This window comes from Equus quagga, unplaced genomic scaffold (genome assembly GCF_021613505.1).
Source record: "Equus quagga isolate Etosha38 unplaced genomic scaffold, UCLA_HA_Equagga_1.0 73442_RagTag, whole genome shotgun sequence".
Lineage (NCBI taxonomy): Eukaryota > Metazoa > Chordata > Mammalia > Perissodactyla > Equidae > Equus > Equus quagga.
The window spans coordinates 8,596,308-8,609,014 of record NW_025802777.1 but is presented as its reverse complement, the minus strand read 5'-3'; the positions used below and the strand labels follow the sequence as shown (position 1 = coordinate 8,609,014).

At 46.8% G+C, this 12,707-nt stretch overlaps 1 protein-coding gene across 1 annotated transcript in view; it reads right to left on the bottom strand.

Annotated features, from left to right (window-relative positions):
• LOC124234346 (calcipressin-1) overlaps positions 1 to 8,565 on the bottom strand; it is a 96,462-nt gene extending 87,897 nt beyond the window's left edge. Inside the window, exon 1 of the mRNA XM_046651680.1 lies at positions 8,315 to 8,565. Within this exon, the coding sequence (XP_046507636.1) occupies positions 8,315 to 8,557 (243 nt within the window). The 5' untranslated portion in view covers positions 8,558 to 8,565. The remainder of the gene's footprint in view (positions 1 to 8,314) is intronic.
• Positions 8,566 to 12,707: the final 4,142 nt, after the last annotated feature.

Below are 12,707 nucleotides of genomic sequence, written 5' to 3'. Positions count from 1 at the left end.
CCTGATCTTACGTTCTGGGGATGCAGGGGAGCAAGGGGCCATGGGGCCAGGCCGTGTTTCGCTGATGGAAGAGTCCAACCAGAGCCATCCAGCTGTGAGAGCCGGAAATGGCCTCACAGAGACAGTTCGACCAGCTCACTTTGCAGGTGAAGCAACTGAGGTGGGGCTGAATAACGTGCCCAAGGACACGTGGTTTAGTATGGATCCATTAAGCTCTTTGGTTATTTACATAACACACAACAAAAAAAATTAAAAATCTTCCCTGCTAGCCTGTGGGCTCCATAAAGGGAGGGATGGTGTCCGTCATTCACCCAGGGCTGTCCCGGGCTGTGCCCCCCTCACACTGACCTACCTCACCATACACTGTCCTCATTCTGCACCTGAGCAGGCCGGGCTTGGGGACCCGGACTGACTCACCTGGGGTCTCACAGCTGGTCTTGCAACCAGCACAGAGCTCAGAACACAACAGGCCCTCAGAAAATATTTGTTGAATAAATGAATGAAACAGTGAAGTGATGGAGCCAGGATTCAAATCCGATCTGTCTGGCTCCAATGCCCAGGCGTGGCCTTCCATTTACACACAAGAACATCACCAGGGCCGCCATTCAAATACGCCCATCAAATATAAATAAATAACTGGAAGAACAAGAGTTGTAACTCATCTGAACCTGAGTTTCCTGTGGCTAAAAATAGTTTCTTCACAGAGCTGTCCTAGGGTTTAAATAAGATGTGAAAGATATGAAAAATTCATGTACCTTACTGCATATTGTAAGCTGATTACAGGACAGGCTCTCGAGTTGGCTAAAACTAGGTTTGAATCACAGGACCAACGCTTACTGGCTACGTGACCTGAGATGGGTCACTGGGCCTCCCCTGGCCTCACTTTCCAACTCTGTAGAATGGGGATGAAAATAGTACTTACTTCAGGGAGTTCTTGTAAAAAGATGAAATGATATATGTATTACACACAAAGCACTTCACATTAATGAACAGAAATTACTTTATCATCTTCAAAATAAAGCAGAAAGTTTAACCAAAAATATGAAGGTGATAAAGTAAAACAAGCTATTGTTATGGGGAGTGAAAAAAATCCAAAATTAGCTATCTGAATTAAATAACGTTTTTGTCTTTCAATTCTGAATGCAGGCTAGCCTCAAACTCCTCTTCCTATGGTGTTAATTCTGATCACACATGGGAATTTCGTACACAGCGCACCTGCTGAAATTAGTATGCGAGGAAAAGTACTGGGCCTGCCCAAGTTACAGGTGTGGTTTCCTGAGCTCTTCTTTCGGAAATGCAGTGGCTAACAGCTCTTGACACTTTAGAAACTTAATAACCCAGCTATAATCCTACCAATGAGGTATTTTATACTAAGATGTGGAGCCTAAAACTGTATTCTTTTATAGAATTCTTTTATAGTTGAAGCTAAAAAAAAATCAGATGAGAAAACACCTTAACAAACATTTCTGAACATTCACTGCTCCACAGAAGTCAGAAAAGTTTACAAAGAAAACAATGTCCTAATAAACAGCTACCGTGGCAGGCAGGCTGTGGGGTCCTCAGTGATCTCCTCCTCCTGGCATTCACGCCCTGGCCTGAGCCTCCTTCAGGGTGACCTGTACCATGGACGCCCTTCTAACGAGGACAACACAGCCACGGTGGTGGATACCCCTCTGAGATTAAGTTACGCAAACACTATGAATTCCATTCCGTCTTGCATGCTCTTGCTTGCTTGCTCTCACGGCAGCAAGTGCCATGGTGTAAGCTGCCCAATGGAGATGTCCATGTGGCAAGGAACTGAGGGAGGCCTCCAGCCCACAGCCACCAAGGAACTGAGGCTCTCAGTCCAACAACCTATCAGAAGTGCAATCCTGCCAACAACCACGTGAGCCCGGAAGTGGATACTCCTTCAGTCGAGCCTTCAGATGAGACCGCAGCTGATACTTTATTGCAGACTTTGAGGCAGAGGCACGAAGGTGAGCTATCCCTGGATTGCTGACCCACAGAAACTGTGAGATAAGTGTTTATTGTTCTAAACCACTGTTTTGAGTTAGTTACACAGCAGTAATTAACAATCTATATTGTTTTTATTTATCTATATTATTTCTATGTTTTTATCTGTAATACAATCATCTAGACTATTTTTAAGCTATGTTATGGTTTACTATGTCTTAGTCACTGTGATAAGCACTTTATGATAAGCACTTACATCCTAAGATATTACGTACTATTAGCACCCCATTTTACAGGTAGGGAAACTAAGGCACAGGTAGGATAAATAGCTTCCCCAGAGTCACGAGGCATAAGTGGTAAAGGTATGCTTAAGATCCACACCCTCCTCAAGTACACACTTCAAGGGGGAATGTGAGCATATGAAACCCAATTAAATCTTTAGAGGTTAAAAAAATAAATAACAACACTCTACACCAACCAAATCAAATATAGGTAAAGGATTTTGACCATGATTGAAATCTATATAACATGATGCCAACCCTCTCTCCAACGTCAAAGTCTGAGTTAAGGTAATTAATATTTTCCTGATGTTATATTTTGAAAATGTTTGTTTTTCCCAAGAAGGGTGGAAGAGCCCTTTTTACTTCCTATTGCCATGGCACAGCCTGGCAATGCTCAGAGGACGTGGCAGAGTCATTCACGTCTCATTAACTGTCAGCATCCCCAGGTTTTGATGGTGATTAGTATTTTCACAAAGGAAAAAACTCTGTCACAACTAGATTGTATTGCAAATGATCAGCAGTCCCCCAAGGCCCTTGAAATGAGTCCTAACAATAGAAAACACGCACTGAGGGCTCTACCTCCCCCCAGCACACACTCTGATGTGCACAATTATTATTACTGTAACGAGAGTGAGGCAGTCACAGAACAGGGCAAACAGGTCCCTCAGTGACACGTACGAAAAAGAGCGGGCTGTGTTGTCTGATGACATTTTTAAAAAAGGGAAAGAAAGAAAGAATACAGCCTGAAATATAAACACTGAAATCAAACAGCCTCTGCTTTAGCTATTCTGTTCTATCACAAAGCCTAATTTTTTGTTCCCTTATGTAATCGTCTTGGGGCTTGAAAAGCCTGGAGTTGTGGGGAAACCATTTAAAGCTACTGCTACTGAAGAAAAGCATGCTTTCAGCCTTGTATAGTGGTGGCCCACTGAGCTGAAAAAAACCCCAGACTCTTGCTTGGGAGTGGAGTGGAAGGAGGGATTAAAAGAACCTCATGGATGTAAAAGAAAAATTTGATTTATTTAAGAGTCAGAAATTCTAAAATTAGGGAAATAGCATATAACTTCTAAAAATTTTGCATGTTTATATTATGTAGTTTTTTTTAACATACAACATTCTGAACATTCCCAAGTAGATTAAACCATGTCATATTAGTTTAATATTGCTTCACTCTTAAGGAGGCTTAAGGGGGAAATTTTGTGCTAATTTAAGTCCGAGAAACATGACTATGACACCGGGATGAAAAGTGAAAATGGCCTAAAAACGCCTGGATTTTACACTGTAATAGGATCCAACTGTTACTATCCTGATGGAATGTCACATTTTACAACAAGCTGCCACCGACTGACTTATAATAGAAACAGGCAGAAACACAGCCAAGTAGATACAACCTTCTGAGCAGAAACTGCGTATCAGCAGTTGGATCTTAAAAACATGTCAATAGTCAAATTACTACTGAATGATAGCTTGTCTACCAAAAAACAAATTTTGGGAGAAAGAGTCTGGGATCTAACATTTGGAGGGAGAGCGAGCAGCATTGTGAAGAGGATGCATACAAAGGCGGGTGGGGGCAGCCCCACGATAGAGTAAAATGCTCTTATCTCATGTGTCACCTGTCTAAGGACTCCAGCTCTCTGGCTGACGGCCCATCATCCTGCTGTCAGGCTAGAAGGTCACATGCCAATCAGGAGAAGGGAGGTGCCAGACCAAGAAGAGCCTGACTCCCATTTGAAGCTCGAGGAAACTGAGGCACAGATCTGGCTACAAGTGGAACCCAAAGATCTTTTCATGACACAACAATGCCACTGGTCAGGCAAAACCCCTTCTGGCTAGGACAATGGTCCTCAGCCTTGACTCCCTATGAGAATCACCTGGGGGAACTTTCTAGGTGGTTCCCAGCCCCTGAGATTGAATTGGTGTGCAGCCCCAATGTATGGGGGTTTTGCAAAGCTCCCCAGGGATTCCAAGTGCTGCTAAGATGTGAACCGCTCAGCATCTTCACTGATACAAAGAATTTAAAGAAGTCACTCAAACTTCTTTTATGCCTATCAGAATATTTCATGTTATTAAAAGAAAGTCATGGAAGTAGCAAAAATCTTAAGCGGGCATGTGCTTTAAGAAAAATGAGTTTATTCACTAGAGGAGAGTAAATTTTTCTAGGATTAGCATTTTCCAACTTGGCATTCATGCAAAGCTCTATCAAATACAGATCCATGTTTCAGACAACCGAAAAAATGGTACTCGTTTCCATTACTGTATGGAACTATATTTACTGCCTGGAAACTAACAATATTATTTGAGAACCCTTAAATGTCTGGTTAGCTTGGTGACAACTGAATAAACTCTTATTCTAGGGAACCAACGAACCACTGCCAACAACCCAAAGCACATGTAATTACTGGTTCAGAGCAGCAGTGCTCTGCTTTCTCAGTAAAAAGAAAAAAGGCCCAGAAAGAACAAAGTAATGGAATATTTGCACAACAGAAAATCATCTTATTTTAATAAAAGTTTGCATTCCTTTGTAACAGTGTGGATCTCTCTAATAATATTACTTGAAATTAATGACGATACAGTTATTTTTTAGATAAACATTTAATGAACATATTCAGTATAAATTATTTACAATATTGATGATGATCTGGCTAACAAAAACAAATTTACATATCAGACCCAACTGTTATAGTTAGAAAACAGCTTTGGATGCAAATTCTCTAATAAATTGGGAGTTCAGGTCAACTTCTTACATTCCTCTAAGACTAAGGTTAGAGAACAGTATGAACAAATGTAAACAGGTTTGACACAACCTTTTTCCTTCACACCATCTGCCGTGGTCTGGATGCTTGTGTCCCCCTCGAATTCATATGCTGAAATTCTAACCCCTGAAGGTTATGGTATCAGCAGGTGTGGCCTGTGGGAGGTGATGAGGTCATGAGGGCGGAATCCTCATGAATGGTATTAGTCCCTTTATAAAAGAGACCCGGAAGAGCTCCTTCATCCCTTCCACCACGTGAGGGCACAGCGAGAAGGCTGCGACCCGGAGGAGGGCCCTCACCCGATCAACTGTGAGCACTCAACTTCTGCTGTTTCTAAGCCACTTGGTCTGTTGTGGTGTTTTGTCAGAGGAGCCCAGCAGGCTAAGACACCATCACTCACCCAGGGGGCCCTCCAACAGACTGGTTAAGGAGAGGGGATGGCCAGACCACCAGCACAGGGACTTCTGTCAGCAACGCCGTTAAGGGTCTGCCTACGCAAGGGTCAGACACAACCAACCTGAAGTAGAATCACACTTTCACAACAGCACCCAAAGGTGACAGGCCAGCCTTAAGGAAGAATGGCCTTTAAAATAATAAAGCTGCCAGACTGAAACCTCAGAGGCCACATCTTTCCACCCAGAGGGATGGCTTCAGCTAGATGAGAAAGATCTCTTTCTAGGACGGCTTCCCAATGGCCTGCAGTCACATCTGCTCCCATCTCCTTGTCTGAGCCCATCACAGGGCTCGTCGTCTTCAGGGACTCTGACTTCCTTAGCCCAGTGGGTTTTCCCCTCTTCACCGATTGTTTACCTTTTACAGGTTCAACAGGCAAAGCTCCTATTGCCCCCATCGGAAGCCCCTGACCCTCCTAGTGGAGAGGCCAGTTTCCAACAGAGGCTCCTTTGCTCCGTCACCAATGCCACCAACCTAGTCCAAACACCTTAACGGCTCCCCTGGACAACGAATGTCAAGAACCTCCTAGGGGGTCTCCTTGCTTCCTCTCTTCTTCCCGACGCACCCTCCTTCCCTAAAGACATTCTCCACCCAGCTTTGCAATTAGCATAACATCTGAATCCCTACCATGGCCTCCAAGGTCCTCCATGGAACCATTCCCTGGCTGCGTCCAAGCTGGGCCACCACCCCCACCTCTCACTCTGCCATGGGGGCCCCTTTGTGCCCTCTGAATACACTCAGTTCATTCCTGCACCAGAACTTTCCTGTTTGCTATTCCCTCTGCCTGGACGCCGGCCACACAAAATCTACACAAGGAGCTTCATCCTGTGAGCCAAGTCCAAGCTGTGCAAAGAGGCCTTCGGGGGTCATTCAGTTCCCAGCCCCTGAGATTGAATTGGCCCCATGTTGACTCCTCTCTGCACGTCCTCTTGACCTGCACTGTCCCCAGAGCCATTCTCTGCCTCTCTCCCTCCTTCTCCTGGCCCTGGAAGGCTGACCCCATCTATGGACTGTATGGCTTGGGCTCCCCTGCCTCCTGGCTGCCAGCTGGGTTCTGCCAACGGGATCAGAAAGCCGGGCCAAGTCGAGCAGGGTATTTCTTCCCTGCCACTCCTGGCTTCAGCATCTCAATTCCACACCTTCACATCAGCAGCTCCTGCCAGGCGGCTCCTCTCCTAGGGTTCCAGCAACACTACTTCCTCCCCTTGGTCCAACACCCCTTGCTGATCCCCTCAGTCCGGGCCCAATTAATCAGTTCTTCATTAAAACCTCTTGAACCTCCAAACGTCCCTGTTAGGCCCTGATTGATATGACCCAGCCCCATCTCCTCCTTGGTCCCTCTCCATCACATTATCCTGCTTTATTGTCTCCACTGCACTTATCACTATCTGAAGTGACCCTGTTCACTTACTTTTTTCTATTGTCTATTTCCCCTCAACCACAGGCAGCTCATGGCGTTCACCACTGTCTCCACTGGGCCTAAAACAGTGCCTGGAACAAGTAAGCATTCAATAAACAGCAAAAGAATAAACAAATGAATGAATGAGACAAATGCAACAGTATGAATGGCTAGACATCAAGGTAATAAGTGCACTCTTATATAAGCTGACCTTGCTCCATGAAAGAGAGCCTAGGACCCCTAAGAAAGACTTGAAATGCTGGTTAGACCTTTGCCTCAGGCAGAGAAAAGGTTTTAGAGTAAGATAAGGGAGACCCTGTATTTGTGACAATTGTTGCTTTAGAAAGCATGCACGGAAGCTTACCTAAGCACGCAGCCACTGTAAAGCCTTTCTGAAAGTAGACGGGCATATAAATTATAAATAAATGGGATTAAGGGCACCATTCTCTGTTCTACAGTGGTGTTCCTCTTGGCAGCAGCCTTCGACTACAGTTCATTGACAGTATGTGCAGACCCAGAGCCAAGCATGGAAAGCATTGCTTTTTTAAACAGCTGCTCTCCTAATGGAGCATATCTCTCAAAGACAGGCTTCATTCTGCAACGCCTACGTTGTCCAAATTTTCTTCTGCATGCTAATTGCCGATTTGAAATAAATTCCTCCTCCCCACCACCACCACCATTGATTACTCATTATCTGCTCCCTCACCCTCCAAGTGTCTAAACTGTGTGAATTTGAAAAATAAAAAATCAACTCCCCAGGTACTGAGTGTCCCCGATGGTGGCATGTCACCCCTTCAGGGAGCAAGACTCCTCACTAAATATTCTGAAGGCCTAACAAATGGACCCCTTCCCCCCCAACACCATTCGACCAAAACTGGCCAACTGCAGGATAATGAGCAACCACGGATCCTCACCCAAACATTGGATTTCCTTCCAATGGTGCAGATTGAGAACGCAGGGACCTCGTCCTATTTCTGAACAGTGAGTCACGTCGCCGCTCAACGTCTGCTTCCCTATGAATGAGGCGACCCCCTCCTCTAATGAGTAAGGGCACGGCGACGGTTAAAGCCCCAGGGGGACAGTAGAAGCTCTCGGCCACTTTGGGGCTAATTCATCCCCTGATTATCTCCCACTCCATCGCCCCCTCCCCGCCCGAGGAAACACCCGGGGGCAGGGGCATCGCGGGGAGGCGGTTACCCCCAAAGGCGAACCCCTGACACTCCCTTGGACGGGCTGCGCGGGTGGCCCGGCAGGTGCAGGGAACCCGGGACTATAGGGGAGCGCGCCCCTACCCTCGCTGGGACAGACGGGGACCGCGGCCGGGCAGCCGGGGGCATCGCCGCGTCCCCGAGGGTCGCCTCCCCGCCCCGCCGGCTGCCCGGGCCGGCCAGGACCTCGGCGCTGCGACCTGCGCCGCCTCCTCCGGGCAACAAGTGTCCGCCCTCCGCCCGACGGCCCCACGGCACGGCCCTCACCCGGCACAGGCCGTCCACGAACACGCGCGGGTCCAGGTGGCAGGCGATGGTGGCGCTGGGCAGGTCCTGCAGGTCCACCTCCTCCATCTCACAGTCGATGAAGCTCCAGTCGCCGCCGCCTTCGTCGGCCTCGGCCGCCCCCGAGAAAGGCGCGAAGGGCCGCAGCGTCACCCCGGGCCCCGCTCGCGCCTCGGCAGCCTCGGCCGCCGCCCCGACCCGGGTCCCGGCCACGCCGTCCTCCATCCCCGCGTCCGCCTGGGCGCGCCCCCGTGCGCCCCCGTCGGCTGAGCCGGGCTCGCGCGCAGGATCCTCGCGCTCTGCCGTCAGCCGACTCCGCGGTTAACCCCCTCGGGGTCGCGTCGCAGCCGGCGGCGGTCACCGGGACTCCCGGAGAGACGGCCTCCGCGCGCCGGTCCCGCCTGCCGCCGTTCCGCGCGGCGTCCCGCCCGCCCAGCCCCGAGGGCGGAGCTCTGGCGGATTTAGCCGTGGGCCCTTTAAGGCCGGCCCCCGCTGGGTTATTGTGTTCCGCCCTTCCAGGAGGAAAAGCCAATAAGAGAAGAGGATTCTCCTCACGTGATCCTCACTCTGCCGCCCTCACTCTGAAGCCTCAATGCGGCCATGTTGGTTAGGGGCAGAGGCCTCTTTAGCCAGTTCCGCTCTTCTGACAGCTGATGCCGGCAGAAAAGCGCCAGGCAGTGTTTTGGGCGCTGGAATGATGGCTGGAGAGGCAGCGCTTCTGTGGTTCCCTTGAGGTGACGCTTTGAGGCACATAGGCCAACTTCTGTGGATTTAAGCGAGATATAGTCCTGGCTATGGCTCCGTGGCCATTGGCAAGTGGTTAGATGCTTACCGTATATTATCAGATATAGTCGCAAGTAGGGAATTGAACTAGACCATAACTACGCCTTACTTTTATATTTCAGCGTATTAGTCATTATATCGTTGTTCAAAATTTATATAATCAGAAGTAACTTTTTTAATTTCCACCTTGTACTATGTACAATAGGAGATAAAGGAAGTAAAACATTGGTTCTTGCCTTTGGAGTGTTTATAGAAGGAAAGCAGAGGTCCTTAAATAAGCGTCTCACTCTCCCTCTCTCCCTTCCTGCAAAACAGATAGAATTCTTTCACTGCAAAAGACAATGTGGGAGAGTGAAAACGTGGGTCTGAATTTCAGCTTTGACGTTAGTTACTTGGACAAGTAACCTGAATTTCAGTTTCCTCATCTGAAAAATGAGGTCATATATGGTAAGAATCCAGGAAGGGCCCAATGAAAGACAGTTCTGTTTATGTGCAGGGTTCTTTGAAAGATGTGAAATTAGACTTGTATTTTCTCCTAAAATAGGCTTACCCTCTAGTTAGGAACTGTAAGAGATTATAATAAAAAGTATGTCAACTGACAGCTGAGATTAATTCAGAACATGCCATGTGCTATGGTTGCTATTATGACAATCTCAGGGCATTTTGTGCCCTCTGCAAGCTTAAATCCAAGGGGAGTAGTAATATGCATGCAGAGATAACTCATAAAATGGAATGTGATGTGAGGACCTGGAGAAATTGGAACGATCGTATGTTGCTGGTGGGAGTGTAAAACAGTGCAGCTGTTTTGGAAAAACAGTTTGGCAGTTCTTCAAAAAGTTAAACTTAGAGTTATCACATGACCCAACAATTCCACTCCTAGATATAGACCCAAGAGAAATGAAAATGTGTGTCGACACAAAAATGTATATATGAAGGTTCATAGCATCATTATTCATAATAACCCAGAAGTGGAAATAACCCAGGTGTTCATCAACTGATGAATGGGTAAACCAGATGTCTATCCACACAATGGGAAATTATGCAACCACAAAAAGGAGTGAAGTACTGATAAATTCTACAACATGGATGAACCTCAAAAACATTACGCTAAGTGAAAGAAGCCAGTCACAAAAGGCACATATTGTATGATTGCATTTCTGTGAAATGTCCAGAATAGGAAAGTTCTTAGAGACAGAAGGTAGATTAGTGGTTGCCAGGGGCTGGCTGGGAGAGGCGGGAAGGGAAGTGACTGCTAAACGGTGTAAGGTGAAGAAAATGTTCAAAACTTGGATTGTGGTGATGTTTGCACAGCTCCATGAATATACCACAACTCACTGAATTGCACTTCAGAGGGTGAATTTTATGGGATGTGAATTATATCTTAATAAAGCTGGTATTTACGAAAAAGAGAATGTGATAAAGGCCACGAGGGGTTAGACTAACTGTGGCAGAGTGGATGACATTGCAGAGTTGAAAACTCTCTATGAACTCAGTCAGACATTCTGGAAAGGGTAACAAAGAGGATGAGGCACCAGTTTTGGAAAAACAACTCCCAGCTACCCCGTTGCTGGGTGGGTCCGTGCTGTCATCACCCTTAGGACAGCACGCTCTTTCAATCCTGGCTTACCCTAAGCCGCTTACAGCATGCAGAGTGGGCCTGGTGGACAAAGCGTGTGAGAGCAAAAGAAAGTACCAGCAAAACAGAACCCTGAAATGTACGCAGAGCAGGCCATCACAGCTGGCTAGCCACTGAGCTAAGAGAGGAAATCGCCTAAGGACGCATTTCTCAGAATGAATCCTTGTCGTTATTCAAGACATGACTGTAATAGGGTTTGGAATGCAGTTAGTCATCACCAAGACAGACCAAGTCACACATCCCTGCAGTGATTTTGGATTCCCACCTTTCTCTCTCTCCTCTCACTCTCCAGGCAGCAAAGGAAAGGCGGTGACATTTCTCAGTTGTCTGTATGACTCCAGTAATAATGCCGACTTCATCTCGGTAGCTCTTAAATAGTTAAGACACACATAAAATAGCACGCATGATCCTCACAAAAAGGTACTGTCACTCTAGATTCTTACAACTGAGGCTCAAAGCGATTGAATGACCTTCCCATAAGCAAGCAGGCAGCAAATGGCAAAGCAGGCCATCCTCCTGCTCTCATTCCCAAGATGCCTCTGCCCCCGGGGCTACAGGAAACAGAAAAATGGGAAGGAACCAACGAAAAATGGTGGAGAAAAGCAGAGGAGAGAGACAATAAAGCAGAGGAAATGGAGAGGTGAGAGAAAGGTAAGGAGTTTGAGAGCAGAAGGTAGGAGGTGCTTGAGGTTCAAAGAGACGGTCCTAAGGAAGAGCTGCGTCTCCCCAGCACAGCCTGCCATGCAGGGCCCCCTCTCGGATACTCAGGGCCAGCGCTGGGCATGATGCCTGAGAGAGAGCCAGCTCTCAAAATATCAGCGCGAAGTGATGGAAGCTCCCAATCAATAGGATTAATGTCATGCCTTCCACATCTGGGTGCTCAAGGTTCTTGCCCTATTGCAGGTGACATATTTAGTAATAAAACGTCAGCTGCTTCTTTCCACTTAGAAAATAAAACTTTATAGTAAGTTCCATCTTCGTCATGCCTTATAAGTTTAAGGAGGGCAGATGCTCTGGCTTATGCCCTCACTGACACTAACAATGAACACCAACAATCAGTGGAGGCTCCCAAGGAGGGAAAAAACAGAGAAAATGTGAGCTGTCAACAGCGCAGGCAGAAACCAAGCAGAACATGCTGCTTACGTATGATCGCAGACATTTCCGAGGTAAAATCAATTAAACTTGAGGGTAATCTTTTAAGAGCTGTTCCACCATAGAACGTGTACAAAATTCCTCAAGCGTCTCTGGGAATTGTTCACTGTCCCTCTTTTTCCAGCTGTGGCATGGGAATCTAAGATCTGTCTCTGCTTCCAGCTTCGGCATCTGTCTCACTAGAGAGCCTTTCCTTCTTGTTGGCTCACAGGAATAGATTGATCCAGATCTCAGCTACCCAGAAGGGGCAGGAGCCAACCCTACTCTCAGTGTTTCTGTGAATTCTGACTCTGAAATGGGGAAAGGGGCACACATTTTAATTAATATATCCTACCACCTCCCATTCATTTTCCTCCCCCTACACTTCCTCCATGTCAGCCTTGGCAATTACCGAATATAAAAGGAGAAGAGGCACTAAAAAGCCAAGTTTGGTTATTTTGGTTCTTAGCACCTGTTTCATACATTGAATGCAGGCCAGTTATGGAAACACGCCTGTGCGCAGATAAACTAGCTTATTCACTTGCCAGGTGGGAAAGTTTTCACTGTATGACGCTGTCAATTGCTTCCTATTTTGTTCTGGAAATTGAAAGGGGCTGTGTGCAGTAGGCACTCGCTGAATGATTATTAAATGAACCATTTCTGCACATTCTGGGAAATTATAGACATTTAAGAAATTTATTTAAGATAGAAGGCAAATAGCTGATGTTCTGAGTGTTTGCTGTCACAAAGAATGAACTGTTCCAAAGACGCTGGAACGCATAGATACATTAAATAACTCAAAGTTTCTATTTTGTTACCTCCGGT